This window comes from Rhinolophus ferrumequinum, chromosome 11 (genome assembly GCF_004115265.2).
Source record: "Rhinolophus ferrumequinum isolate MPI-CBG mRhiFer1 chromosome 11, mRhiFer1_v1.p, whole genome shotgun sequence".
Taxonomy (NCBI): domain Eukaryota; kingdom Metazoa; phylum Chordata; class Mammalia; order Chiroptera; family Rhinolophidae; genus Rhinolophus; species Rhinolophus ferrumequinum.
In genome coordinates this window covers 77,017,113-77,042,716 of record NC_046294.1, presented here as the reverse complement: position 1 = coordinate 77,042,716, position 25,604 = coordinate 77,017,113, and the positions used below count along the sequence as shown (strand labels likewise).

Here is a 25,604-nt window from a genome sequence, read left to right as displayed (position 1 = left end):
TAGTGGCCAGCTTCATATTAAGCCAGAGCATCACCCGGCCATCTCCAAGGATAATACACCCAAAGGGCAGACTGGGAAGGCACCAGAGCCCTGCTGAAGCAAATCCTTCTCTGTAGAGTCATCCCCTGCACCACAGCTCCTCCATTGTAGTCATGGCCAGTCCTCATAACAAATCAGCCTGAGTTTCAATCCCTCCCACTGATGTGAAAACAGCGATCAAGGCTCAACTACAACAGGAGGGCACACATAACCCACACAAGGGACACACCTGGAGCACCCAACTCTGGTGACCATGTAGACTGCACCACTGGGACCCAAAGGACATCTACTACATAAGGCCACTTTACTAATCTCAGGAGGCATAGAAGCCCTACCTAATACATAGAAACAAACACAGGGAGAAATATGACCCAAATGAAAGAACAGAATAAAGCTCCAGAAAAAGAACTAAACAAAATGGAGACAAGTAATCTACCACATGTAGAATTCCAAACACTGGTTATAAGGATGCTCAATGATCTCAGGGAGAACTTCAACAAAGAGATAGGAAACATAAGAAAGAACCAGTCAAAAATAAAGAATACAGTAACAGAAATGAAGAATACATTATAGGGAATCAACAGTAGATTAGATGAAGCAGAGGACTGAATCAGCAATTTTGAAGATAAGTTATCAGAAAACACCAAATCAGAATATCAAAAATAAAAAAGAATCCAAAAAAAGAAAAGAGAAAGAATTGTTTAAGGGGCCTCTGGGACAATATCAAGCATAACAGCATTTACATCATGGAGGTACCAGAAAGAGAAGCAAGAGAACAAAGGTTTGAAAACTATTTGAATATATAACCTGGTGAAGGAAATAGATAGATAAGCTCATGAAGCACAGAGAGTCCCAAACAAGATGAACTCAAAGAGGCCCTCACCAAGACACATCATAATGAAAATATCAAAAGTTAAAGACAAAGAGAGAATCTTAAAAGCAGCAAGGAAAAATAAGTTAGTTACCCACAAGGGAGCTCCCATAAGACTGTCAGCTGATTTTTCAACAGAAACTTTGCAGGCCAGAAGGGATTGGCAGCAAATATCCAAAGTGATGAAAAACAAGGACCTACAACCAAGATTACACTACCCAGCAAAGCTATCATTTAGAATAAAAGAACACATAAAGAACTTTCTAGACAAGAAAAAGCTAAAGAAGTTCATTACTACCAAACCAGTAGTAAAGAATCTTAGAGGGACGTCTTTAAGATGAAATATATATAAATACACACACACACACACACACACACACACACACACACACACACACGTGCCAAAAAATGTATATATTCATTTTAAGAAAGGAAAAAACTATTACAATTGTAATACTCAATATATACCAATAACAAAAGATAAAAACAAGTCACGTTTGACTTCCACAATTAAAAGAGGTACTCAAAGTGGTTACCATTAGCGTAATTTTAATACAGTTTTTTCCTTTCTTAAAATGCGTATATATATTTTTGGATATGTATATATATGTGTATGTATATATACATACATATATACATATATATACATATACATACACATATATATGTAGAGAGAGAGCTATAGATATACATATAGATATCTATATATCTATATATAGATATAGATATAAATAATAAAAAGGCAATAACTACATATCTATCAACAATTACTTTCAATGTAAATGAATTAAGTGCTCAAATTCAAAGATAGGGTGACTGAACGGATAAGAAAACAAGATGCTTACATATGCTGCCTACAAGAGACTCACTTCAAATTGAAAGACATACGCAGGCTGAAAGTAAAGGAATGGGAACGGTATGACATAGGACAATTAAGTTTGTGAACTCATCCTAGAAAAAATGTTACATATCTCATTGCTGAATGTCACTATTGCCACCTTCGAAGTACTCCCCTTGGGAAGGTACGCACTGATGCCAGTGTCTACGTAGCCCATCCTTCAAAGTGATTTTGGAATTCTTTTTCTGGAATGGCCATCAGAGCTGTTGGTGTATTATGTCCTTGATGTCCTGAATGTCATCAAAATGTCTTCCTTTCAATATTTCCTTTATCTTCGAGTAAAGAAAGAAGTCATTGGAGGCCAGATAAGGTGGGTAGGGAGGGTGTTCCAATACAGTTATTTGTTTACTGGCTAAAAACTTCCTCACAGAGAGTGTCATGTGAGCTTGTGCATTATCGTGATGCAAGAGCCATGAATTGTTAGTGAAAAGTTCAGGTCGTCTACCTTTTCCCGCAGCCTTTTCAGTTCCAAATAGTAAACTTTGTTAACTGGTTGTCCAGTTGGTACAAATTCATAATGAATAATCCGTCTGATATTAAAAAAAAGTGAGCAACATCGTTGAAATAAATTTGTGAACTTAATTGTCAGACCTTTGTATTTCACGAGAATGGAAACAAACAAACAAAAAGCTGGGGTAACAATAACTTATACCAGACAAAATAGATTTTAAAACAAAGCCTATAACAGGAGACAAAGAAGGACCCAGTGATCCCACTTCTGGGTATTTATTCTAAAAAACTGAAAACACTACTTTGAGGGGACATGTGCATCCATTTGTTCATTGCAGCATTGTTTACAATGGCCATGATGTGGAGACAGCCTGGGTGTCCATTGATGATTGAATGGATAAAGTGGTGGTACATATATACAGTAGACTATAGCTCAGCCATGGAAGTGAATGGGTTCTTGCCATCTGCGGCAGCATGGATAAACCTGGAGGGTACTGTGCTGAGTTGCGTATATCAGACAGATGCAATGTGATTTCAGTTATATGTGGAATCTAAAGAACAAAATAAACAAATGAAACAGAAAGAAACTCATAGATACAGAGAACATTTTGATGGTTGCCAGATTGGAGGGGAATTGGGGAGGTGTGTGAAAGAGGGAAAAGGATAAGAAGTACAAATTGGTTGTTACAAAGTAGTCATGGAGGTGTAGGGTATAGCATAAGTAATATAGTTATAATATTGTAATAACTATGTATGGTGTCAGATGGGTACTAGATTTATCACGGTCATAGATGGGAAAAGGATTGGGGACAGTATGAAAAAGATGAAGGGATTAAGAAGTACAAAATAGTCATGTGGATGTAAAGTAAAGCATAGGGAATATAGTCAGTAGTATGGTAATAACTATGTATAGTGGGTACTAGATTAGTGACGGGGATCATTTCTTAAATTATATAAATATCTAACCACTATGCTCTACACCTGAAATTAATATAAAATAATAGTGAATGTCAACTGTAACTGAAAAATTAAAAAGGAGGGGAAGGTGAAAGGGAATGAGACCCAAATTTCCAGGTATAAAACAAATAAGTCATGGGGATTTAAGGTACAGCATATGGAATACAGTCAACAATATTGTGATAACGTGCTACGGTGTCAGATGGTTGCTGGAGTTATGGTGATCACTTCTTTAGGTATATAAATGTTGAATAACTATGGTGTACACCTGAAACTAATATAATATTGTATGTTACTATATTTTAATAAAAATCTTAAAAAACTCAAAAACAAAATACTGATTACTTTTTAGAAGAAGGGAGTTTGCAGTGATTTGCCGAACACCCGAAGGCACTTGTTTGCTTGTGCTGTCATTGAGTTATACATTTAAGTTTTATGAACTTTCTATATGTTTGTAATACTTCAATTAAAAAGTTTGTAAAAAGGAACAAACACAAGGACACTGAATTTATGAAGTACCCACACATTTTTAAGGGGGAAAAAGATACTATATCAATAAATAATGTCCTTACCTCTTTAGGATTAATGTACCTTACTATCTGACGTGGCTCCCCTTGTCTTCTTATATTAATCACACTTTTAAAGTGTTGGAATACAGCGACATGCTATAGGTTCAAAAACAAGATTTTACGGTCAGAACTGGGTTTCCTATCTCTAATTAGCTTTTCGCCAATTAGGGCAAAATGAGTAAAAACCATAAAGCAGATTTTATATATGTAAATTAGATTTTAGAAATATTATCCACTCAGGGTTTGCTTTGACAAGTAAGGCAATGTTGCTATTATTCTCACAAAGAGTTTTATCCTTAAATTTGTAATTGTATCACTAGCAAGTATAACTAAAATATCCAGAACTTTGGTTGGGTCACTTCTCTATACTCCAGAATCATATAGGAGAAAGACAAAATACAGCCTAGTGATTAAGAACACTGACTATGGCATAATACTGTGGCTTCAACTGTTAGTACTTACTGGCTGCACGACCCTGGAAAAGTTGCTTAACCTCTCTGCTCAGTTTCTTATCTAAAATATGGGATACTGATAGTAGCTATCTCATACAGGAATGTGGTGAGGAATAAATGAGTTAATATTTGTAAGGCACTTACAACAACTTCTGGAATCAGAAGCACTCAATAAATATTATCTATTATTATCAGTATACAATCCTCCTCATTTCTTTAGTAATTACACTGACTTACAAACGCTATCTACTTTTCATGCTATCACGAATTTAGTCAAACAACTCCAAACAATTCTTCTATTTTGGAAAACAAGTTATTTGGTAACCCTCTCCTCATACCCATTCCACCTCCCCCCCCCAAAAAAAAAAACCCTTAATAACTCTTGGTAACCCCCGCTACACTTAGTTTGCTGCTGTTAAGGCACATCAAATCAATTCAAGCTGAAGCAATCCGTAGCACCCATATGACAATGTGAAGCCCCAATTGCCTGTGGAAGATGGTGCGGCCCCCATCAACACAAATAATATTATTTCTGAAAGGAAGATATAATTCCCCCTAAGTAAAACCCCAAATTGAGTGTCAAGAAAAATTTATGATGGTTTAAAATCTGAGTAGTATCTTCTAAATACGTAGATTACTGTATCAAACCACCCCAAAATTTAGTGACTTAAAGGAGCAACTGCTTTCTGTGGGTTGACAAGGAACTTCTGCTGGTCTTGCTTGAACTCACATAAGTGGCTGTACTCAGCACCAGATCAACTGGAGCTGGATGATTTAATATGGTGGCACATTCATATCTGGGTCTTTATCTTGGCTTGTTGGAATGTCTGGGATGGCTGGATCTCTCTCTCCCCATAGACTTTCACTTTGAGTTGCTTCAGAGCATGGAGGTTTCACATTACCAAAGAAACAGAGAAAGTAGAAGTTGCAAGGCTTCATAAAGCCTTGTCTTGGAAGTCATATGGCATCCGTTATTCTGCATTCTATTGGTGAAACTCAGGGCCAAGCAGGCCTCAAGAGGTCAAGTTCAAAGTGTGACTTATAGGAGTTCCATATATACTATGGCCTCACTCAGGGGTGGTCCTGAACAACAGGAGTGAAGAGAAACCCTTTCAGGGACAGAACCTCAAGCAGCATACATGGTTGTGTACCGACCAGGTACAGGTAGAAAGATGGGCAGTGACTGATGGTTCGGCTGGGTGGTCAGGGATTTGGAAAGAAGGTAGTTAGAAAATTGGTGAAAAGAAGGTCTGGAGAAGAGGTCAAACACCCCATTCTCAAATGCACACCAAGTGTTATGATATTTGTGTACCATGTGAATGCTCACCAAAGAGAAATCTCAGCAAAGAAGAATCTCAAGAATTTTGCATGCAAGATGCCTATTTCTTTGGAGTCAGTAAGCATTTTTCCCTAGCCACTGCTATTCCTTGCCCAATGGGCTAACAAAAAAAGTGGCTGTGGCAGCCAGAATGGTAGTTATTCGTAGGCTCAGCAACATGGATTTCTACTCACCATATCTGGCTACTGCCACTGCTGAGTGCTCACTTTGTCAAAACGTTGACCAACACTGAACCACTGATATGGCATCACTCCTTGGGGGGATCAGCCAGCTTCCTGTGGCACACTGATTATTTGGAATACTTCCATATAGAAAGGGCAACACTTTATTCTCACTGGAATTGATTGATATTTTACCCTTTCGTTTGCACAATGCTTCTGCAAAACCACCAACTGTATACTTTCAAAATGTTTTATTCACTGTCATAGTATTCCACATAGCATTGCTTCTGATCAGTGAACTTGCTTCATAGCAAATGTAGTGCATCAATGGGCCCATGCTGATGAAATTCATTGATATTACCTTGTTCTCCATCATTCTAAACTAACTGTCCTGAAAGAATGGTGGAATGGCATTTTAGAAACTCAGTTACAGTTAGAGTTCCAGTGATAAGACTCTTCAGATTAGGGTGACGTCCTCCATGTTGTAGTACTCGGATACGATCTGAAGCAATAATCAACATATGGTGCTGTTTCTCCCACAACCAGCATTTATGAGTTGGAGAATCAAAGGGTAAAAATGGAAGTGGCTCCTTCTCAGTATTGCCTCTAATGAACTATTAGTGAAAATATTGCTTCCTGTCCTATATCTTGGGGCTCTGTGGATATAAAAGTCTTAGCACCTATGGGAGGAATTTTTCCACCAAGGTACACACCAATAGTTTGGTCTACATGATCTTGCAGATCAATGAACTTCTGTAAGAAGATTATTCTGAATTCTTTGTCAGACAGCTCATAGATCTCCATTTCTCTGTGATCAGTTATTGGAGTTTTATTAGTTTCTTTTGGTGGTGTCATGTATTTGCAACATCTATATTCGATATAGGACTTGTATTAAGGATATATGAAAAATTGCTTCAACTGAACATTGACAATGTAATAGTAGAGGTGATGGAACTTGGGGGTTAGAGCATTGGGAGGATGTGTGAAGAAAAGGGTAGGGATATTTATATCCTCATCATAGATGAGTTGTCAAGTAATCCTGCGTTAGCATGATGGAATAAGAAGCAAAGATTTCAATATTCTTTAAAGCAATAAGGTAACAAATAGAGGAACTAAAAAATGATTATAATACTGGGAGGAGAGATAAGCAGGGTTGTAGAAGATAAGATAAATTCTTTATCTTTTCAGAAAGTCAACAGATCACTTCTAAAGTTAATAAATAAAAATAATTATACAAGCATACTGTTTAAAAGCATGGAACTAACTACTATAAGATCTAAAATGAAAAATAGTTTAAAGTGGTTGCTTTTAGAGTATGAAGGTGAAAAATAGTGGGGTGGCATAAAAGACTTGCTTTTTAGTATATGTTCTTCTACATTATTTTACTACTATAAAAAAGTGTACATTATTACTTCAATAAAAACATTTAAAATGATAGAAAAAAGCTTGCATTTGCATTATGATGACTATGCAAATCTTTCACCAATAAGGCCAAGTAATGTGCTAAAACTATGCATCCTTATTTAGAAGTCACCCTGTGGGTTACTTGAAGTAGAATGTATCTAGAATCAAAATCAAATGCATCTTTTGATCTTAGAACTATTTTAATATGCATTAGACTTGAACCATGACTTTCATGGTTAGCTCTTTTTCAGAGTTTCTAACCACTTTTTAAGTCCAACTTCTCAGACATACATTCTACTGCATAGGGTACCATTTTATCTCCAGGTACAATCCTCTTAGAGCCATTTACCATACTGATCTGATCTGAATTGATTACCATTTATATTTCCTTCAGGTTATGTTATTTTTCTTTTCTTTTTTATACCATTGTTTTTCCTTAAATGTCAGTTGATTCTTGGTTGTCCACTAATACAGTCATGTGCCACGTAACAACAGGAATATGTTCTGCAAAATGTGTTGTTAGGCAATTTCATCATTGTGCAAACATCATAGAGTGTACTTACACAAACCTAGATGTATAGTGCAGTATACACTTAGACTATAAGGTATACCACTGTCACATATGCAGTCCGTTGGTGACTTAGGTGGTGCGTGACTGTAGTTAAGTATGAAGGTCTTTGTCAATTTTTTAGGGAGCTAGTATAAGTATCCTGAGCTTTTGTGTAAGTCTCCTGTTTTCTCACGGTTTACACATATGAGTGGGAAGATTGCCTGGGAGCTTTGTGATGTGGGTGGAATAAGTTAATCAACAGGCTGTCTTAGAGGGGTTTTGTCAGATAGGCAGCAATTAAGCAGGGTGTCTCTCAAATACTAAAATTAAGAGGGTTTTAATGTGGGGTGCCAAATCCATGCTAGAATTAGTTTTCCCAGATAGTTCATTTGAACTTTTTAGAGATAAGCCTTAAGGATTTTTTTTACCCCCCACAGTAAATATCCATGAACCAGCAGATACTTGACAATGATAAATCTCCATCTACCTGCAGCTTTGAGTCTTAAAGTGACAGTGGAGACAAGTGGTACAGACCTTCAGTCAGCCCCGTTGTCTAGTCCTTGTCTTCCATCTCTTTTAGATTGCTAACTCCTAGTTGATATTCTTTCTAGGGTTTCAATGACAAACCAGCTCTCTCACTGGAGCCCCTTTGAAGTGTATTTAGGGAAGTCTTCTATACAGTTTTGTCCAGTGGTATGCTATCATGTTTTTGGTTTTCCATAAATGAGATAAAAGTTCTTATTTGCTCATGAACTCCCTTCTCTCTATTAGGGTTAAGTTTCAGTATTGTCATTTCAATGGGGTTCTGGAGGAACAGAAAGTGAAAATGTGTATTCAGTCTACCATCTTGATCACACACACACACACACACACACACACACACACACACACAACTTGTTTATATACATATCTTCTCTACTGAAGCTCCTTAAGGACAAGGATGTAAAATGCCCAGCACAGTGCCAGGAATATATTAATAATAGGATTTAAAGGTACATGCCTGGTTGGATTTGGATGTAAGAGAAAAGACGTTACAAATGACAGAACTGCTTTACTCTAGATGACAAGTGTTCTGATAGAAACCATCAAAGGAATAGTAGATTTTAAAGAAAAAACTTTTTTTATTTTAATGTTGGAAATCAATAGTTATGCCCCAGCATAGGGTTGATAGCTTTGATAGAGGCAATAGAATCAAATAATGGAAACTATTTTGCAAGACTTGATTAGCTGAATCAAAGGTACTCTTGTGTGCTAGAAACACAGACATACCACTTCACACAACATTTTCAGGTAGATAGAGTCCTGTTGCTATTAGAAAAAAAAAGTGAAGTCATTTAGCTCTTGGGTCTTACCTAACCAGGTAAATCAACTTGGAATATTCCTTATTGGATAAGACCAGCTCTACCCTATTAGACCATGATAAGGAACCACTACATTAATCCAGATATCGTGTATTATTAAACTTTAAATCCTCAAGAGTAGGCACTCTATTAATATTTAATGACTGAATGTATCCCTAACACTTGCTCACAAACCTGATTCCATGTTAAGAAATAAAGCTTTTATGGGTAAAAGCCAAATGTGCCAATTAGTGATACTTTCATTGATAGTAGCTATTATTAAAGTGCCTGCCCCAGATGAGGAATTCAATAAATATTTGTGAGGCTAATGAGATTATTAATTAATGTTAACTTTTTGAAACTTTAAAAAATGTCTGCTTTTAAAACAAAGGGTGGTATACAACTCTGTAATTATACTAAAAACTATTGAATTGTACATTTTAAACAGGTAAGCCTTATGATATCTAAATTATATCTCAGCAAAGCTGCAAGACAACAACAATAACAGAACTCACAAGGAAACTTTTCCAGGCCTTCTGAATTACTCTGGCAGCTCTGTCCCTTTCTGTAAATTCCAGTTCCTGTATCCAAGGCATTTAAAGTCCTAAAAGAAAGATAAGCAAAAGGGGTATATTTAAAATTACTTTATGTACTCCATTATGAAACTGTTACTAGAACTCAATGAAAATTAAATGGAAAGTTATATGAAAAAAAAGTTCAAATAATGTCACATGCTAAATTTACAGTAGCAATATGGCTCTGAGATGCTTTATCATAGTCCAAACTGAGTAAATTTTGCTTAAAATGTTAAAATTCTGAACTGTTACTTGTAAAAGGCTAAATATAAAAGGATTTACAAATCCCAAAGTCCATCTACTATTATGTGCATTATATTTAGAGAGACAGAGACCAAACAGAAAAACTATATAAAGGATATGCTATTTTTTAGGAGAAATCAGAGAAAAACCTATTTATATATTATCTTTAGTTTGCTTTTTTCTTTTGATGTTAAAAATTATTTGGAAGATTAAAACTAAAGATATTTTCTTCCAAACTGTATATTGCTGAGTTTTAAACACTGACGTTTTTAAGAGTAGTGAGAAAGTGCTCTATGAAAAAAAAAGTATGACATTGATCGTTTTCTTCAAATAGCTTTAATAATATAGAAGGCATGGGGATATAGGTTAAATCTTTGGGTCGGAAGTAAGACCAGGTTTAAATCTCAACATATTCTACCTCATACTTTGTTGTGTGATCTTGTATAAGTTATTTAATTTATTCAAACTTCAGTTTCCTCATCTGTAAAATATGGGGACTCATAGTACCTACCACATAGAATTGTGAGGAATACATCAGATAATACAGGTAAAGCATTTAATACAGTTTCTGGCCCATCATAACCATTCAATAAATTGCATCTATTATTATGATACAAACTATTTTCAAAAATAAGAACTATTCATATGCACTATTTTGAATAAAAAATTGATATAATGAACATTTTAAATACAATTATTCTCATAATTTACTCTCATAACTATTAGCACAAATAATCATAAAGCATGATATTTGGAGCTTAAAAGATTTGTTAATTTTTATCAAAGGAGAGTATTTTGAGATATATTCTTTCTAGCCAGCAGGTGGAGAAGGAACAAAATATAGTTTATCTGTGTATTTCAGGACACTGCAGGAAAAAAAAGGCTTTCCTTGTGAATAGTGTGATAAAGAATTTTAATAATTTTGAAGCACACGGTCACTATTTCTATCATTAAAAGAGATAAATATAGAAGATAACTTTGCCATCTGAGCTTTATCATAACTTTAAAAATCATATCAAAGCTTTAATTTAAAATATGAGGAAACAATAGAAAAATAATTATACTGAAGTTTGAAACGTGGTGGTTACCTCAATTCATTACTGTTATATTTTTCTGTTCATGTCCTTTTTCACTGGCCAACATACAGAATACAAGTATTTGTTTATTCACAAATAATCACAGATCAGGATAATATTTAAACAGCATTAGAAAAATATGTATATATCATTCCCTATTTAATATCTAATTACTGTTTAAAATCCAAAATTATTCATATTACTGCTTAGATTTATTTACTTTAAAAGTTACGTACATTAAAAATAAATAAATAAATAAATAAATAAAAGTTATGTAAATAACACATACATTCTTTTTTTTTAATTAAAGTTTATTGGGGTGACAATAAACGTTACATAGATTTCAGGTGTACAATTCTGTAATACATTATCTATATCTCACATTGTGTGTTCACCACCCAGAGTCTCTCTCCATCACCATATATTAGACCCAGTTTACCCTACTCTACAGTCCCCCTCCCCCTGCATCCTCTGGTAACCCCTAAACTATTGTCTATGTCTATGAGTTTTTGTTCCTTCATTTGTTTGTCTTGTTCTTTTGTTCTTTTCAGTTTTATATACCACATATCAGTGAAATCATATGGTTCTCGACTTTTTCTGTCTGACTTATTTCACTTAGCATTATAATCTCAAGATCCATCCATGTTGTCACAAATGGTACTATTTCATCTTTTCGTATCGCTGAGTAGTATTCCATTGTGTATATATACTACAACTTCTTTATCCATTCGTCTATCAAAGTACATTTTGGTTGTTTCCATGTCTTGGCCACTGTAAATAAAGCTGCAATGAACATTGGAGCATACTTGTCTTTATGGATAAATGTTTTCAGATTTTTGGGTTAGATACCAAGAAGAGGGATTGCTTTGGCTATTCGGGGTATTTTTTGGTTCCATAATCTGATAATTTTTTGTTCTATTTCTTTAAAAAATGCCATTGGGATTTTGATAGAGATTGCACTAAATCTGTATATTGCTTTGGGTAATATGGCCATTTTAACTATGTTTATTCTTCCAATCCATGAGCATGGAATGTCTTTCCATTTCTTTGTGTCTTTTTCAAATTCTTTTAAAAATGTCTTAATAGTTTTCAGCATATAGGTCTTTCACATCCTTGGTTAAGTTTATTCATAGGTATTTTATTCTTTTTATTGCAATTGCAAAAGGAATTGTTTTTAGTTTTTATTTCTTTTTCTGAGATTTCATTGTTAGTATATAGGAATAGAGTGGACTTCTGTACATTGATTTTGTAGCCAGCAACTTTACTGTATTTGTTTATTGTTTCTAATAGGTTTTTGATGGAGTCTTTAGAGTTTTCTATACATAGCATCATGTCATCTGCAAAGAGTGACAATTTAACTTCTTGATTCCCAATTTGGATCCTTTTTCTCTCTTTCTCTTGCCTGATTGCTCTGTCAAGGACTTCCAACACTATGTTGAAAAACAGAGGTGATAGGGGACAGCCCTGTCGTGTTCCTGAACGTAGAGCGAAGGGCTTCAGTTTTTCACCATTAATTATGATATTAACTGAGGGTTTGTCATATATGGCCTTTATTATGTTATGGTATTTTCCTTCTATACCTATTTTATAAAGTGTTTTAATCATAAATGGATGTTGTATCTTGTCAAACACTTTTTCTGCATCAATTGATATAATCATATGATTTTTGTCCTTTATTTTGTTTATGTGATGTATCACATTGATGGATTTGCGTATATTGAACCATCCTTGTGCCCCTGGGATCAACCCCATTTGTTCATGATGAATGATCTTTTAAATGCATTGTTGCATTTGATTTGCTAGAATTTTGTTTAGGATTTCTGCATCTGTATTCATCAGAGCTATTGGTCTGTAGTTTTTCTCTGTGTGTTATCCTTACCAGATTTTTGTATCAGGGTAATGTTGGCCTCATAAAATGAGTTAGGGAGTATTGTCTCTTCTTCAGTTTTTTGGAAGAGTTTGAGCAGGACAGGTATTAGATCCTCTTTGAAGGTTTGGTAGAATTCACTAGTGAAGCCATCTGGTCCCGGACTTTTGCTTTTGGGGAGGTTTCGGATGACGGATTAAATTTCCTTACTGGTGATCAGTCTATTTAGATTTCCCAATTCTTCCTTATTCAGCCTAGGAAGGCTATATGTTTTTAAGAACCTGTCCATTTCTTCTAGGTTATTGAATTTGGTATCATATAGTCCATCCTTCATAGTATTCTTGAATGATCTTTTGTATTTCTGTGGCATTGAGATAACTTCCCCGCTTTCATTTCTGAGTTTGTTTATTAGTGTCTTTTCTCTTTTTATCTTAGTGAGTCTAACCAAAGGTTTGTCAATTTTATTAATCTTTTTAAAGAATCACCTCTTTGTCGCATTAATTTTTTTCTATTGTCTTTTTGTTTTCTATTTCATTTTATTGACCTAGGATTTCATTCGTTCTTCTTTTCCTAGTTCTTTAAGGTGTAACGTGAGGTTATTTATCTTGTTTCTTGAGATAGGCCTATAATAATATAAATTTCCCTCCTAAAACTGCTTTCGCTGCATCCCAGAAATTTTGGTAGGATGTATTTTCATTCTCATTTGTTTCTATGTACCTTTTGATCTCTCCTCTTATTTCTTCTTTGATCTGGTCGTTCTTTAAAAGTATGTTGTTTAATGTCCACATATTTGTGGTTTTTCCGGCTTTTTTTGCAGTTGATATCCAATTTCAAAGCCTTGTGATCAGAGAATATACTTGGTATAATATCAATCTTCTTAAAGTTGCTGAGGCGAGTTTTATGCCCAATATATGGTCTATCCTTGAGGATGTTTCATGTACACTAGAAAAAAATGTATAGTCTGTTGTTTTATGATGAAGTGCTCTATAAATGTCAATTATGTCCATTTTATCTAATGTGTCATTTAGGGCTGCTATTTCGTTATTTATTTTCTGTTTGGATGATCTATCCATAGCTGTCAATGATGTATTTAAATCCCCTACTATAAGTGTGTTTTGGTCAATTTCTTCTTGTAATTCTGTTTGTAGTTGTGTGGTATATTTCGGTGCTTCCTGATTAGGGGCATAAATACTGATGACTGTTATGTCTTCTTGTTGTATAGTTCCCTCTATCATTATGAAATGTCCATCTTTGTCTCTTGTTATCTTTTTTATCCTGAAGTCTGTTTCATCTGATATCAGTATGACTACACCTGATTTTCTCTGGATACCATTTGCTTGGAGTGTCAATTTCCACCCTTTCACTTTGAGCCTATGCTTGTTCTTGTAGCTGAGCTGCGTCTCTTGGAGACAGCATATGGTTGGGTTTAGTTTTTTGATCCAATCTGCTACTCTGTGTATTTTTATTGCCGAGTTCAGTCCATTCACATTTAGGGTGATTATTGATATGTGAAAATTTCCTATCATTCTATCTTAGGTTTTCTGGTAAGACTGTGTCTCCATTGTTTCTTTGTCTTTTTGTTGTTGTCTATTATTTCTGTGTGGTGGTATTCTATGATTTTTCCCTCTATTTCTTTTTTTATTACAGTATATATTTCAGTTCTGGATTTTTTTTGAGTGGTTACCATTACGTTTATGTAAAAGAAAGTTTGATATTTAGAGTATTCCATTTTCTTCAGCATGCTTACTTTCTCCATTCCCATATTCCGGTTCAGGCCTTTACTCTCCCCCCTTTTATGTTTTGATTGTCACAAATTATCCCTATTAATGCTGGTCGAATAGCCTCCTTCAGTATTTCTTGTAGTGCAGGTTGTGTGCTAGAAAATTCCCTCAGCTTCTGTATGTCTGGAAAGGTCTTTATTCCTCCTTCATATCTAAAGGATATCTTTGCTGGATATATTACTTTTGGCTCATAATTTTTCTCTTTCGATAGTTTGAATATTTGATTCCACTCCCTCCTGGTTTGTAGAATTTCTGCTGAAAAATCTGATGATAATCTAATTTCCTTTGTAGCTTTCCTTTGTAGCTTACCATCTTCTTTTCCCTGACTGCCTCGAGGATTCTTTCTTTGTCGTTAATTTTGGACAGCTTCAATACAATGTACCTGTTGGGGTTGTGGTAATTAGGTGTTCTATTTGCTTCTTGGATTCAAGGATCCAGTTCTTTCTACAAGTTTGGGAAGTTCTCGTCGACAATTTGTTTGAATGTACTCTCTGTTCCCTTCTCTCTTTCTTCTCCTTCTGATATGCCAATTCTTTTTTTTTAAAGATTTTATTGGGGAAGGGGAACAGGACTTTATCGGGGAACAATGTGTACTTCCAGTACTTTTTTCCAAGTCAAGTTGTTGTCCTTTCAATCTTAGTTGTGGAGGGTGCCGTTCAGCTTCAAGTTGTTGTCATTTCAGTCTTAGTTGTGGAGGGCACAGCTCAGCTCCAGGTCCAGTTGCTACTGCTAGTTGCAGGAGGCACTGCCCACCATCCCTTGTGGGAATCGAGGAATCAAACTGGCAACCTTGTGGTTGAAAGCCCACGCTCCAACCAACTGAGCCATCTTGGAGCTCAGCGGCAACTCAGCTCAAGGTGCCGTGTTCAATCATAGTTGCAGGGGGTGCTTCCCACCATCCCTTGTGGGACTCAAGGAGTTGAAGTGGCAACCTTGTGGTTGAGAATCCACTGGCCCATGTGGGACTCGAACTAGCAGCCTTCAGAGTTAGGAGCACGGAGCTCCAACCGCCTGAGGCACCGGGCTGGCCCCCATCATACTTATATTGCTCTTTCTGATGGAGTCAGAAAGTTCTTGTAGAGGTCTTTAATCTCTTTTAAGTCTCAAGTCTCTTTCTTCTTCCATCCATGTCATTTCCAGATTTCTATCTTCCATGTCACTGATTCTTTTCTCTATCTGGTCAACTCTACTACCTAAGCTGGCTATTTCATTCTTCGTTTCTTGTATTGAGTTCTTAATCTCCAGAAATTCTATTTGGTTCTTTTTTAAAATTTCAATCTCTTTGGTAAAATGTTCTTTTTGTTCTTTGATTGTGTTTTTCAGTTCATTAAACTTCCTGTCTCTGTTTTCTTGCATCTCATTGAGTTTTTTAAGAACTGCAATCTTGAATTCTGTCATTTAAGTTACACATTTCCTTGTCTTTAAGTTCATTTTGTGGAGATTTTTCATTTTCTTTCTGAGCTGTCTTGTTACCTTAGTCATTTATGGCAATTAATGATTTATTATTTCTCTTCCTAGACATCTATCTATAAGAGTGGGTTCTACAACAGGTTGACAGAAAGAGGTCTTTCGTTTTCCATTAGGTGATGGTAGAATGTTTTATTTTCTCTCTGACTGAAGCCTTTTATTCTCTCTCACACTATAGTGTTATATTTTCTCTGTATTTCCAGCTTCTCACACAATGGGGGGATTCCCTGGAAGGTGGGCTTCTCCTCTGTGAACAGTTTGCCTGGGTCATAGGGCGCCGCCTCCATGGGGGGATGTTTAGAGCTTCTGAAGTTCCAAATCTCTTCCTGCATAAGATTCAGAGCCAGTGTGTTTCAGCAGCTCTTTTACTCCTTCAGGGATCCTCCCAGGTATGTGTGGACAGGGGTGGGGTGGGTTGTGAGAGGTGGCCCAGAGCAATGGCAGCCACCACAGCCAGTCCTACTTCCATGGCTCCCTCCCTTTTACTGGAACTATCTGGGCTGCGAGTCCGTGTCTGCAGACCACAGTTCTCAGAACTGCAAATATTCTGTTGGTTTGATCTGCACTGCTACTGTTCCACTTCTAGCATTGGGCAGGTGGGGGCGAGGCACGCTCTGGAAGGGTGGGAGGGGGCAGCTAGGCTCCTCACGTAAGGTTTCCATTCTCTGCTCGGCAGTGAGCGCTTAAACCACTGTTTTCAGCCTTCTTCCCTCAGTCTTTGCGCCGAAGTCTCTGCCGTGAGCATTGGGTTCAGCTGTGTTATAAGCTGTCCCCTCAGCCCTGTGGGCCATAAGTGGAGCACTAACAGTCTGAGTTCTTCTGTAGCTGTGGTAGTTCCGGAATGCAGGGAGCTCAGAGCACCAAACTAGGTCTGCGTTCTGAACCCACGTGACCCCGTCTCCACACTTCTCCTTTCCCTCCTCTCCCGCTGGCGCAATTTGCCCTTTAGTTGATTTCTGTAGTGAGCCTCTTAGTCTTGCCTGTCTGCTGCACAGGGAGTCTTTTGTGGAGTTATGGTTGCTCAATTTTTTATAAATTCCAGGGGAGATTTCAAGAGGCTCACCTCATGCCGCCATTTTCATGACATCAGTACACATACATTCTTGTAGTAAAAATTTCAAACAATGTAGAGCTGTACAGTAAAAACCCATTTCTTCTAGCCCAGTCCGCTTGTAAGGTAATCTGTACCTCTGTTAATAGGTGTGATACATAGAGATCTTTTCTTATATACTTAAATTTTAACAATGTATATACATATACATGCACATGCTTATATATATTACATACATACACACATAGTGTCATGCCATGTGTCATGCTGGGTCTCTGGTCATGCTCCCCACATAAGAACGCAGGACATGGTGAGGCCAAAAAGGAACATCCACGAAGCCATAGATAGGGGAGTCATATCACTATATTCTCACTGACGGCTGGGTTGGAGACACAGGAAGCAGGAACCACACTGTTCGCAACCTTCACTGCACTGCCTACAGGCTCAGCCACCATCTTCTTGCTAGCCCCCATTCGCTGCTAGCCTAGCCACGGCAGTTATATTAGTGGCCAATGGCTCACTGGTTACAGCTGATGGCCAACTAGCCACAGCTGATGGCCATCCAATCACAGTTGGTGGCCATTTACTACCTGAGCCAGCCCCTTTCCACATGAGGCTGAGAGCCTGGAAACTGCACTCCTGGCTCTGTCCCCACACTCCACCCCTTCAGGGTCTTGCCTCACAATCTATGCGACAAGCGTCTTCTGTGAGGGGCCCTGTGCAAGGAGCCTGGAGGTGAATGCAATATCCTGGACACAACCAGGCTCTCTAGACACAGCCAGGGTTTCTCAGTTCTTCTGGGCACAGCCAGACTTCCTGGACTTCTTAGGGTACCACCAGTCTCCCCGGGCACAACCAAGGTTTCTCAGGGCACCACCAGTACTTCTGGGCATAGCCAGACTTCCAGGGCTTCTTAGGGTACCACCAGTCTTCCCACCCTCCACGGGGGTCGAGCTCTCCAGCAGCTGCTCCTCCTGGTCTTCCTGAGACTGAGTGTTCATATGCACAAACTGTTCCACAGCCCTTCGGAGAGCTTTGGCTGGCACCGTACCCTGCTCGCTGCGCCATTTGTCACGCAGGGTGTCATGCGGCTCTCTGGTCCCGCTCCCCACATAAGAACGCAGGACATGGTGAGGCGAAAAAGGAACACCCACGGAGCCATAGGTAGGGGAGTCATACCACTATAGTCTCACTGGAGGCTGGATTCACACGACGTGCGACCTGCTATCCGCTTGCAGGCTCAGCCACCATCTTCTTGCTAGCCCCCATTCGCTGCTAGCGTAGCCAAAGCAGTTATATTAGTGGCCAATGGCTCACTGGTTACAGCTGACGACCAACTAGCCACAGCTGATGGCCATGCAATCACAGTTGATGGCCATTTACTACCTGAGCCAGCACCTTTCCACGGGAGGCCGAGAGCCTGGAAACTGCAATCCTGGCTCTGACCCCACACATAGCATACAGGATTATTTGTTTGCATTAAGGTGATGTAACTATACATATTTTCTGCTTTCTTTACCTAACAATGTGTTGAAGACTTTTCCATATGAATGGATGTAGATCTTCCTCATTCTTTTTATAGTTGCACAGTATTCCCAAGTATGGATATGCCATAATTTGTTAACTCTTTATCATTGGACATTCAATTTTTTTTTCTGATACAATTACAAAATGAATATCCTTATACATCTATTTGTGTACATGTGCAGCTATTTTTGTTAGACACATTTTTAGAAGTGAAATTGCTGTGACACATATATTTTGCATTCACTCTCTCTGGAAGAGGATACAAGAAACTGCTAACAGTGATTGTCTCTGAGGAGGTACCAGGGGACTAAGGGACCTGGGTTTAGAAATGAAAAGATTATTTTTCCAACATACTTTTTTATATTGTGTAATTTTGTTTTTACATTCATGTAGTTCAGATATATATAACTTCATAAAAAAAAAGAGTATGCACACTAAAATTTTGACACAGCCAAACTGTTGATTTACACCTATAAACATTCTACAAGAGGGTTCAATTTCTAGATTTTACAAAAGTGAAAAACTAAACATAAACGGAACATTAGGACTATTGTGGGTCTTTTAATATTCTTTCCAATAATTGTTTTATTCCTGTTATCCTGCGTAAGCGATTTAAGGTATAAAGCAGTGTACGTGTGTGTGAGATAGCACAGAATAGCATTAGTGCTAAGTCAAGCAAATTGCATAATTTTCCCAAATACATTCTCAATTTTGTAGGTAAAATTTTAAACTAGGTTTTAAAAATCCCTTTTATTTGTGTGAACATGTGTGAACTAGTTTTATTGGGCACTTTGACTTAAATAATTTCACCCAGACTTCCTGTTCACACCTGTACACACCTGCTTCCAGCTTCTCATGTGATGAACGCTGAATGTTATTAGATGCTGACAAATCAGTATCCTTATATGTGTATTTGTTAAACATGTTTACTATTTATCTCCTACAATGTAAGTTCCCTTAGGGCAGACTCTTTTCTTGTTTATTGCTATATCCCCCATTTCTAGCAAATAGTAGGTGATCAATAAATAATATTTGCTGACTAACTGAATAGGAGATTGGTTAAATAAATTATGATCCATTCATACAATAGAATCCTGTGAGAATATTAAGTGATGCTATAAATGTACATATCGACATGGAAAATATTTCATATCATAATGTACAACTTTTAAAGAGCAGTTTGTTAAACAGTTATCTGTAATAAGCTATTTGTTAGCTTCTCCCTCCTCTATTCAAATATGTGTGTATAACTATGTGTGTATGAGTATAATATGAATGTTAATAGTGGTAACAGAATTAAGGAAGAATTTAAAATGTTTGTTTTTGCTTATTTTTATAATGAACACATTCTATTTGAATAATGAGTTTTTTAAGATTAGTTTGTCACCAGTAAGAAACAGTTCATTGCAGGTTTGACCTGAAAAGTTACAGAAGTACAGTGGGGGAGGGATAGGACATAGAGGGAGGGGTGAGTCTCCTCTAGGTGGATCTCTAAAAGTTGTCCTACTTTGAGCGCGGTGCATAGACCTATGCCAGTCTCTGAACTGCATGTCTCCCGAGGAGATAAGGACATTGAGAGTAGTTCGAAACTTACGGCAACTTGACATTGCTGCGGCACACAAACCCATGATCAGTGGGCTTACAGTTTCTATATCTTTATCATCTTTCATTTCTTTAGTAATTCATTTTTATTTTATTTTACGAAAGGTCTGCAACACATTGGAAATACATTTTTTAAAGGTTTTTCACCACTGAATATTGCTCTAAAGTGTAGTCTTGGGATTAGGCCCAGGAGTTACATTCAGCTGGTTTCCTGTAATGGCAACAGCATCTGTTTAACCTTCTAGGAACTGGAATCTATACACCAATACCTGATACCCCTGGACATATATCAGACACCACTTGTAATGATCTTAATCTTGCTTAAGGATCTTGTTTTTACTGTTGCTTTAGTCTCCTTGTTGGGACTGGGCTTAGTATGGTGTGTTGGGGATCAGAGGCAGATTTTGACATTTCATTAATATCATGTAGCAATTAAAAAGTGTTTTAAATAAATATTTATTGGGGAAAATAATACAATAAGTAACAAAGGAGTCTAAAAATTTTACACATTACATTAATTCATTATTGTTTGGCTAGAAACCTGAATGAAATGGAGTGAGCCATTTCATATCCAAACATACGAATAGGCTTTCCAAGCAGATAGAATGGCAAGTGTGAAGGCAATGAAACAGGAAGCTGGAGCAGGAAGAAGGCCAGTGTGACTGGAAACAAGTAGAGAGAAGAGTGGTAGGAGATAAAAAGCAGAGTAGTAGGATCACGGGTTACATAGTGCCTTCCATTGTAAAAAAGTTAAAATTTTAAGTGTGATGGAAGTTAGACCAGAGGAGTAACATGATCTGACTTGTGTGTTTTTAAATCACTCTGAATGGGGGCAAAAGAAAACAAAAAAGCTGAGCTATTATTACTGTGGCTCAGCCATGAATATTTATACAATACCGAAATGCATGATACAATGACAGTAATACCCCATAATTATACACCCTATGATGCCACCCATGATGATATGACTTTGGATATAACATTATTGGAGACTGGCTCCTGTCTCCAAAGCAGGCTTACTCTGGATATTTCATTATTTTGGAATAACTCAACCTATACTGTATGCAGTTAAATTTTTGGAAACTACTTACTGTTATGGCAGGATTTTTTTTTTTTTAATTAGCAAGAGGGGGATGAGTATGTGTATGCATATATGTGTGTTGTGGTGGTTTGGTGTAAGAGAGGTAAACTCTCATTTTATATTGTAGGAGGGTACCAGAAATAGTGAAATCTAAAAGAAATCAAGAGTAAGTAGAATCACGTTATTTAAAATATAGAGGTAAAAACCAAAAGAATGCATGCGGAATGATGGAGATAAAACAGAGTAGTGGAATAAAGAATGACAGGGGTATTTTCGCACAAGTAATCAGGGAAGGCCTCTATAATGAGGAGACATTACTTTTCATGATGCATAGAGGCAATGATGGGAAAATGTTAGAAGAGAATTCCAGGCACAGGGAACAGAAAATAAAAATGCCTTGAGATAAGGAGCTTGGTGTGTTCAAGTGGTTGGAAGAAAGAAAACAGCATCATTCGAAGTAAGAGAAGAGGCAGAAGAATGAAAGATAAGGTCAAAGAAGGAGCCAGGCTATAATTATATGGGAAACTGACTGGTATGGTTTGGATGGTGCACTGCAGCTTGAGAAATTTTGTAAACTCGCTTTCCCTTTTTTTTTTTTTTTAAAGGGATCCATTTTTTCCTGAAGCACGAAGGCAGTGTACTTTTTTCTTTTTTTTTTTTGTTTTATATTTTTTTGGAGGGGCGGGGGAAAAGGAACAGGACTTTATTGGAGAACAGTGTGTACTTCCAGGTCTTTTTTTTTTTTCCCCAAGTCAAGTTGTTGTCCTTTCAGTCTTAGTTGTGAAGGGCGCAGCTCAGCTCCAGGTCCAGTTGCTGTTGCTAGTTGCAGGGGGCGCAGCCCACCATCCCTTGGAACCAGCAACCTTATGGTTGAGAGGATGCGCTCCAACCAACTGAGCCATCTGGCAGCTCAGCGGCAGCTCAGCTCAAGGTGCCGTGTTCCATCTTAGTTGCAGGGGGTGCTGCCCACCATCCCTTGCGGGAGTCAAACTGGCAACCTTGTGGTTGAGAGGACACACTCCCACCAACTGAGCCATCCAGGAGCTCAGTGGCAGCTCAGCTCACCTCAAGGTACCATGTTCAATCTTAGTTGCAGGGGGCGCTGCGCACCATCCCTTGTGGGACTTGAGGAGTTGAACCGGCAACCTGGTGCTTGAGAGCCCATTGGCCCATGTGGGAATTGAACCAGCAGCCTTCGGAGTTAGGAGCACGGAGCTCCAACCGCCTGAGCCACCAGGCCGGCCCTCGCTTTTCTTATTTTCCTTAGTAGATCCAAATTTTAAATTTTCAAGAATTTTGTAAGCTGGTTTTCAAACACAGCCATTATTAAAAATTAAATTATTTAAACTTACAATTAAATAAAATAAAGGTAATAAATACTCAAAACTCATCACGTACTAATTATTTTACTATTAAAGAGGATCAGAATATACCACCCCAAAATATGCCACTTGGCATAAGGATTATTTTGAGCTGAAGGCAAATGAGAAATAGCAGATGCAGGAAAAGTTCTCTACCCTTCTTCTAGCTGCCTAAAAGCAGCACATAATTTCCCTTTGTGAAGGTGTTCTTGCTTTTCTTTCCCATACCAGGAGGACAAAAATAACCATCATCACTGGCACTAAGATGGGTCCGCACAAACCTTACATCAGTAACTCTTATCTTCCATTAGTTTACCCCCAAACCTCTCTTCGTCTTGTCACTTCACAAACTTATCACACTCTTTGTTAAAATGGTATACAGTACTGCTAACAGCCTCTTTGGGTTTTCACTTCCTTTTCTGTGGCATGTAAAATTAAAATATTAACATCGAATAAAATTCATGTGCCTTTTCTCCTATTAATCTGTCTTTTGTCAGTTTAATTTGCAGGCTCCAATCACAGAACCTAAGAGAGTATAGGAAAAGTTTTTCTTCCCCATCACTGTATTTTACTACTGCTTATTTTCCTGAATTTACGTTTATTGCAAGGTTTCTCAAAAGTGGTACTACTGATATTTTGAGCTGGATTCTTCATTGTGGGGGTTGTCCTGTGCATGGTAAGTTTAGCAGAATCCTGGCCTCTACTCATCAAATACCAGTAGCACAGTTGTGACAACCAAAAATATCTCCAGACATTGCCAAATGTCCCCTGGGGAGCAAAATCACCCACAGTTGAGAACTACTGGTCTCTGCATATTATCAACTGATATCTGTCTGCATGGTGCACTACTGCACATCTCTGCCCAGTTCCTGAGGCCATTATCGTAGCTTGAAATTGGCCAGGGTGGGAGTATTTACATCATAGAAATTGACAACCACCACAAATCAGGGCTTGATTTATTGTTTTGTTGGTTGTCAAGATTTAAGAAAGTAGTGGTGAAAATGTAATGCACTCTAACTTGTATGTCACCATACATCATGAACAGCACAAGATATTGGTGACATCTCTTCTAGCATTCAAACTTACTGATTCAGAAATGAGTCACATTACTGAGGAATAATTAAGTTCTACATATTTCAAGAAAGAGAACATGTTCAGCTGTGTCAAATGCTGCTGGAGGGTTAAGTATACTGAGAGTAAAGAATCAGATTTGGGCAGATAAAGTTGCTGGTAACCTTGACAAGTATTGTTTCAGTGGAGTAGCAAGGAAGAAGCCTGGGATGGGTTGAGGAAGTGGGAAAGTTGAGAAAGTTGAATATAGTAATAATCCTTTTAAGTGCTGTAAGGGAGAGGAGATATGGGGTGGTCCCTGCATGGCAGGCCCAGAATCCAGAAAAATGGATTCAAGGGATTTTATTTTTTTAATATGGGAGATAATAAGGCATGTTAAGATGTTGGTAGGTATAATCCAGTAGTGAGGGAGAATTTAAAAAGAGAGGGATAAATTGAAGGGTAAAAGTCTTTTGAATGGGTTTAAGAGGACAAGGTCCAGAGAAGAAAAGGGGATAGGGACAGTTAGATAAAAAAAAAACAATACTGATGTCATACGGTTATTACGAGGCTCCAAATAAATTAACCAATGTGAGTACACTTCATAAATTCTAAGATACTAAAAAGTACTGGCAATCCACTGTAAGGTAATGAAAGATTTTACTACACCCAGGCTCCACTTGCAGATTCAGAGATAAAAGATTTTTATCTATCCCAAATCAATAACTTTCATTATATCATGCTTCTGCTGACCTAGTCAGCCTTCATGTAAAAAAGCCTACAAGATTAATCTTTAGGTTCTCGGTTCTATTTACTTTAAAAGTTGTAAAATAAGATTAAAATTAATATGCTGGGATCAGAACCTATAATGAATGAGTTTCATGATTTTATAGGTTTTGTAATTTCGCTTATTTTCCTGTGGTCCTTTATACTAATGGCAGATGAGGGAAAACTACTAACCCTACTCCATAAAAACACCTTTCACTTTCCCATCTCTAAATAACGAAATGAAAACCATTTCACGGGTCGAAAGAAAAAAAAGTCCAGAAAAAATGTGAGTTAGGTTATCATGTAATTTCCCCTCTGCCTGAAGGTGGACGAAACGGAGGTGTGGGGAGTGAGAAACTCTGGGCGCCCAGATGGGCAGGGAGCTCTACCAGAGCGACCCGAGAGCATCGAGGGGGAGGACTAGCAGCGCAGGGGAAGGAATTCATCCCGCGCAAGACTGTAAACAAGAGGCCAGAGGCCTACGGGGGCTTCTGAGAAACGAACCCTCCTAAAGGGGTTGCAAGGGGCGCGGACGGCTTGGGGCCTTTAGGGCCCTGAAACGGTAGGTTCAAACCAGTCACCAAAGAGGCGAGAGGAACAGGTGTAGTACCGACTAAGACGGAGGGGACACCACCACTCCCTTCACCTGCCACGCCGCTGCCCGGGCTCCGCTTGTTTCCTAGGTAACGCCGCAGACGGAAATGACGGAAATCTAGCTCCGTTCTTTCGGACCAGGACCTCCGAGCCCCGCCTCTCGGACTCTCCCCTCGGCCTCGAGCTTTGCTCCACCCGCGAGTCCTACGGATTGAAAACCATGGAATGTGGAGGTGGTTAGATCTGTTAGAAGCCCTCACTCTGATTGTCAATGGCTTTCAGGCAAAGGATTTTGGAAGAGAAACCGAAGTGATTTTCTGAGAAATTGGGCTCACTATATTATAAAGCCCGGTCATTTCAAGGACTTTAAAGAGAAATATAGTAGTGAAATACTTTCTATTTAATTAATTTATTCGTTCGTAAATAAGAAAACTGGTCTTTTCAGCAATTTGACATATCTTGCTCAGGATCAAACAGTGACAAGTGACGGCAGTCCACTGCTATTTCTAAATTTAAGCTCTTTAGCTGGTA

General features: G+C 37.8%; 1 protein-coding gene across 1 annotated transcript in view; it reads right to left on the bottom strand.

Moving 5' to 3' along the window:
* Positions 1–25,161, bottom strand: part of C11H11orf65 (chromosome 11 C11orf65 homolog) — a 60,680-nt gene extending 35,519 nt beyond the window's left edge. The window contains exons 1-3 of the mRNA XM_033121691.1: positions 25,126–25,161; positions 9,546–9,634; positions 3,788–3,880 (exon numbers count right to left, since the gene is read on the bottom strand). Of these exons, the coding sequence (XP_032977582.1) occupies positions 3,788–3,880; positions 9,546–9,626 (174 nt within the window). The 5' untranslated portion in view covers positions 9,627–9,634; positions 25,126–25,161. The remainder of the gene's footprint in view (positions 1–3,787; positions 3,881–9,545; positions 9,635–25,125) is intronic.
* Between the last annotated feature and the right edge of the window lie 443 nt (positions 25,162–25,604).